This window comes from Condylura cristata, unplaced genomic scaffold (assembly GCF_000260355.1).
Source record: "Condylura cristata isolate star-nosed mole 26May11 unplaced genomic scaffold, ConCri1.0 scaffold00020, whole genome shotgun sequence".
In the NCBI taxonomy this organism is placed as follows: domain Eukaryota; kingdom Metazoa; phylum Chordata; class Mammalia; order Eulipotyphla; family Talpidae; genus Condylura; species Condylura cristata.
In genome coordinates, this window is record NW_004567121.1 from 31,802,826 (window position 1) to 31,808,725 (window position 5,900).

Sequence of the window (5,900 nt, forward strand, 5' to 3'; positions counted from 1 at the left end):
ATAATAAATCTTTTGAATAAAAACATACCAGTTTAAAAAATTGCATGCTCTTTAGAGACAAAAACATGAAAGTGAATTTTTTACTGTCCTCATACACCTCCAGGGGCTTTCCTGTTTATCCACTACCTCTCGTGGACTGAAAGTGCTTTCATTGTTGGCCACTCTGTAATCCTGAATTCTGCTTCTGTAATAGCTTTCTCCCTGAACCTGCCCCTTGCACACAGCAGATGCTGAAAGGGTATCGCAGTAAGTTCAGACGGCCCTTCGTAGTAGACTGTGACAGCTGTGCGATAAGCCGTATCACCTGGCCTGGCTTTCTCACCAGCGTCGTGCCACCTTTTTGCTTCTTTTGGATGAGAATTGGGATCAGTTCAATTTTGGAAAAATTATTTTCTTCATGTACAACTAATGGGCCATAGAACTTAAACTCAGTAATGCAGGTGTTAGCCTGGGGTCTCATACAGAAAAGATAGTGTTTTTCCACATACCAAATGTATTGGAAAATTGTGAAAAGTTAAGCCAAAATGAGCTCAACTTAGGGTCTTACAAGTATTCTAGGCATTCAGACAGTCAAATATATTTTAAGTGATTAGTAGCATGCATTAATAATGAGGCTCAGAAGCACTTTGAGTTAAATTCTTTCTGTAAGTTTTTACTGCAGATCAGTTCTGGCTGTTGCCTTTGTGTTCCTCAGATGCTTTCTGGGTGATCACAAAGTGCAGGTTCCGTGAGTGGATTTGTTTTTTTTTTTTTAAGATTTATTTATTTGTGCATACAGAACTGGGTACAGGCCAGAGGTGTGGGTGGTGAGAGGCTTCACCAGAGACAGAATGGGGAGCAGAACAGGCAGAACTGACAGAGAACACAGCTGAGGGGAGCAGCGGGCGGGTCAGGAGAGGTCTGCCGCGCCCTGTGGTCACCTCCGGGGCGGGCTGGGGATTGAACTCATACTGAAGTGGCGTTAGCTCCTTAGTGCTGTGCTTTAACCCTCTGTGCCACCAGGGAGGGCCCACCGTGACTGGATTTAACTGTGTGTGCACAGCTGATAAACTTTATTTTTAGTGCAGTTTTATGTTCTCAGCAAAATGGAAGAGAAAGTCCAGAGAGGTCATGCGCACATCCCCATGTACATACAGACACCTGCCGTCCCCTTGTGCACCCCTCTCCCCCCACTGTGGTACCCTTGATGAACCTGCATTGACACATTGCATCCCCAAATTCCAGTTTGTATTTGGGGTCTCTCTTGGTGGTGTCCAGTCTCTGTGCTTGGACAGCTGCCTGATGACGCATCTCCCGCACTGTAACATCACCCAGAATAGTCTCACTGCCCACTTCATCCTCCCCACTTTTTCCTTTACAGCCTGATTTTCCCTACAAAGATGACCTCCTGGCACTGGACTCCAGCTGTCTCCTGTTCATCGTCCTTGTGTTCTTTGCCTTATTCATCATCTTTAAGGTGAGTCTGTTGACTGAACATTTGCATGGGGTCAGGCTGACTGTACACCTAAACCTTTCTGTTGCGTTACCTCCCTCAGTTAACAGTCATGCTTACTCTGATAGCATGAAAGTCCTGCTATGTGGGGAATGTCCTCCCTCCTGTTGCCAGGAAATAGTTGAATATTAGGACTTTTCCCTAAGTGTGAGGAATCTTATTTTTGGGAAGTCATTGGATTGAAGATCTGTGCAAAGTCTCAAGTTTCAGAAGCAGAACTTGTGCAGCATGGTGGCCTTGAGGCCTGAAGTGAAGAGCCGCCTGTGGTGTTAATGGTTTCAGTGGTGCTAATAAACGTGCGGCATGTAAAGGTCAGCAAGCGGAGCCGGAGCCTGCCCCGTGCTGCTCAGCGCGTCATGGCCCTGCTCCCAGGAGAGAATGTGGGGGAGGAGTATAAGTCACCGCCTTGGAGAGCTGGTGTCTGTTGAGTTTCCTGCGTGTGAGTTTCGTTTGTATTCTTTCAGGCTTATCTCATCAACTGTGTTTGGAATTGCTATAAGTACATCAACAACAGAAATGTGCCTGAGATCGCCGTGTACCCTGCCTTTGAAGCACCGCCTCAGGTGAACAGCGTCAGTGTGGTAACACCCAGCTAGCTAGTGTTCCCAAAGAAGAGCATTGGGTCTTGGCTTTCTTCATTGCCATTACTGATGTGGGGGCATGAAGAGCTTACACCCCAAGACAGCATTTCTCACATGGAGTCCAGGACATGTGGGCTCCTCATCCCCTCTAGCTGGCTGCAGTTTGACTTGACAAAGCGTCTCGCAGAGTGTTGCCGTTCCTGAGGTCAGACGACAGAGTAGTGCGGGCCGTGCCGGGCTCAAGGCTTCTGGAGTTTCTCAGTGGGGAGCAGGAGGTTGGGTACCATGACTTGAAGCTTGTGTTGCCTTAAAAAAGCAGTCGTGTGAGCCAGAGGGGAAGCTGATCTTTCTGTAGGGAGGTGAACGAAGCGGGCTCCGTGAGCTGCGGGGGGCTGTCTCCAGGCCCTTGCAGCCGTACTGCCTGCTGATGTTTCCAGTTTGTGCTGTGCGTGGCCCGTCTAGGGCCAGCCTGTTGCTCTTGGAGACCGTTCGGTTAGCATGCCAGCCCCCTAGCTAGGTGCCCCTTGCCCTAGAGGACATGTTTTAAGTACCTGGATCTTCAGCTACAGGCTGAAATTCAGAACCAGTATCTTATTGGAGACTTAGCCTGGTGCGCTGTGGCCCTAAACCTAACGCCTCAACCTCAGGCGTAATTACTCGGCATTGAACCGTATCTGTCAGTGGAATGAGAGGAGAGCAGTGGCATCCACTGCCCATCGAGGCGTCCCTGTCATCTCGGACAGTCCAGAGTGGTTCTCACCTGCACGAGAAGGCTGGCTCACAGGTCATCCCTACAGCCAGGGGCCACTCAGCGCCCCCCTGCGGGTTTGCACGTCGCTCGCGGGGACATGGGTTCTGAACACTGCCTTGCTCCAGATGGGATCTTAAAGGAGAATTAAGTCTGCTATTTTTTTTTTTCTGTCTGCAGTATGTCTTGCCAACCTATGAAATGGCGGTGAAGATGCCTGAGAAAGAGCCACCGCCTCCGTACATCCCTGCCTGAAGAGTCTGCCTTTGTCAATAAACCCTATACCAGCTTTTTGTCTTGTTTATTTTACAGAATGCTGCAATACAGGGCTCTTCAAACTTGTTTGATACAAAATACATTTTACTTTGTTTAAGCATTTATTTTCAAACACTAACAAGCTTTTTGGATACCTATTAAATAGGGGTTTTGTTAAGTCTATTACATTTTAGTAGTTTTTGAAGACAATCTAGGTTAAGAGCAAAGTGCCATTGTTTGCCTTTCTGGGGGCGGGGGGTGGGATGGGGATGTTCGCCACACAATTTCTTTTATAACTTGCACTTTCTTTACATAAGTGTTTGCATTTTGGTTATTTGCTGCCCTGGATACTTTCAGGAAGAATGGATTAAATATTCAGGGTGAGTGAGTTGGTTATAAGATCTGAGTTTTTCGGCTGTGAAAGTGGGACACTAATGTTTTAACTTGACTGTGGAAGATGATGGCTGCATGTTTCTAATCGAATGTGTTTCCATCTTTGTGATAAAATGCTTTAATAAATCTCTTAAGTATTTACTGTTGTCATTCTTTTAAACACCTGTTAGCCTTTTTGGGTAGATCGCTCAACCTTGTTCACAACCCAGTTTCACTCTTCTCCTGACCTTCAAAACATGTTGAGGAGGCCTCACCAGCGACACAGAGGGGAGCAGAACAGGCGGATCAACGAAGTACACTGCTGAGGGAGGCAGCGGGCGGGTCGGGAGAGGTCTGCTGTGCCGTGTGGATCGCCTCCGGGGCGGGGATCGAGCTCCCTCTGAGGCGGCTGCGGCCCAGCCTGCTGTGCCACCAGGGAGGGCCCATCTAGTCCGTGTTCTTTGCTAACTTCACAAACATCTGCTTGCGCCTGTTGCTCTGCTCTGGTTTTGTCCCTCTAGTTTCACTCTGTCAACTTTTATTAACCACCATGAATGTGGCAGCAAAGTTCTAGTAAACGTTCACTAAATGTTTACAGTGCTGTCAAGCTGTGAGCTGCCTGTTAGCCCTTGTTCGTCAGCAGGAGCTCAGCAGAACGTATTCTCGCCGGCGTGGTGAGCACCTAGGGTGCAGTGGCGAGTGGCCTTGGGAGAATTGTGGGCTTACTGCTCCCGCGACACACCCCTGTAACCGTGAACAAAAGTTCAGTCTCTGTTATCAGCATGTAATCTGTTCCAGGTGCAGGAGATGTGGTTTTAGTGTGGAGGGACAGATGATTCAAGTTATACTTTATCGTAGAGAAAAACCTGGAGAAAAGCGAAACAAGGAAAGGGGGTAGTGGGAGAGGCCTGACACCGCTTCTGGCTCCACTTCTCGAGTGTTCTCATTTGAAAAACTCGCCGTGAGGGAAGAATCTCAGGGTTATAAATAATGAAAGATACAATTCATGTGCAGGCCTAATAGTGCCTAGCACAGCAAAATCAGACACTGCAGGCAGGTTGCATGAAAGAGTTGCTGAGAAATCCTGGTTTCAGGCCGACTAGGCTTTGACCCCCAGTTCTGCCGCACATTTCCCAGGAGAGCCTGGTCAAGTTTCTTAACCTGGGTGAACTTTAGTTTGCATTGTAGCTTCCAAAGGCAGTGGTGTGTGTGTGCAGACGAGGCAGCTGCGGCGGATACTCGGTACACTTAAATGTAATGAAAAAGGTCACTGACCGTTTTTACTAAGGCAAATGCCATCAGCGGGCCGTGTTCTCTCATCATTTGGCAAACCGACCTTCGGTTAGCTTCGGAGAGGAATTTGGTGAGTTGCCTGCTTCCTTTTCTCTCTCTCCACACTGAGATCACCCTTCCATTACAGCCCATGGTCTGCTGTGTTTCTCTGGTAGTGAACAACTTGGAGATGAAATCTCTCTTTCCACCTGCAGGATTGAGCATAGTGACCCCCATAAAGCCGGGGCGGGTATTATCTATTCACTGAATCAATTTGCCTCCACAAATTTAGATTTGTGGAGATTCTTTACAATATAAATTGGCTTTCAGTCGAAATTACATACACTAGAAATCTGAATGCTGGGGATTCGGTCACTGCACCGAGTTCCTGCGGCTGCAACCAGAGGACTGAGTCATTGATAAGTACCCAGATTCTTCTCTCGGAGGATGTATGGCCCCCCTTTTAGAGCCTCTGCTGATTTGTTCCCAGGAATCATGAAACTTTGTCTTGTGCCAATGCCCCTGGGGGGCAAGTTCTTAGGGAAGAAATCTGTGATAAAAAAGGCCAAAAGTTGATTGAAAGAAAAACTGACCTTGCTTTGAGGGTTGCTTTGTTTTCCTATGAAAGCCCAGTCTTCAAATATGAAAAAATAATCTACAGGGGTGGTAAATGCTAAATAACAAGTTTGCGCACACGAGAGACAGCCAAGGTCTGGCGTCAGAAGATCGAAATTCAGTGCCTGGCTTTGAAGCAAGAAGTTGCTAGCCTGCTGCCTCGGGGAGCCTGCAGCGGCTTCCCGGAGCAGAAAAGTTGCTGGGTGAGCTGCTGGTCCACAGTGGTAGCCTTGGAGACCTTGACCCCCTTCCCGAACAAGAAAGAATACATGGCTGGAGTGCCAAGCTTCCTCACACCCTGCACACAACCCTGCTGTCCCCGCAGTTCGGGGCTCAGACTTGGGAGCCTTCCCACTCTGCCCGCCAGTGTGACAATTACATTTCTCTTTACTCTGAGTGCTACCTGATTTCCCTGGGAAATTGCCATAACAGCTTCACTGAGCTAATGCTCCCCCCTTCTGGGAAATGCAACTGGGATCAGGGCTTCCGTTGTGCAGGAGAAGACGCACGCCCTTGACTTACACAGTGCTTGGGTTTGCTCTTAGGATCAAGTGAGGCAGCAGAA

The 5,900-nt window shown here is 48.2% G+C and overlaps 1 protein-coding gene across 1 annotated transcript in view; it reads left to right on the forward strand.

Annotated features, from left to right (window-relative positions):
* The window catches only part of LAPTM4A (lysosomal protein transmembrane 4 alpha), a 16,963-nt gene extending 13,353 nt beyond the window's left edge, over positions 1–3,610 (forward strand). Inside the window, exons 6-8 of the mRNA XM_004686416.2 lie at positions 1,361–1,456; positions 1,957–2,055; positions 3,002–3,610. Of these exons, the coding sequence (XP_004686473.1) occupies positions 1,361–1,456; positions 1,957–2,055; positions 3,002–3,076 (270 nt within the window). The 3' untranslated portion in view covers positions 3,077–3,610. The remainder of the gene's footprint in view (positions 1–1,360; positions 1,457–1,956; positions 2,056–3,001) is intronic.
* Positions 3,611–5,900: the final 2,290 nt, after the last annotated feature.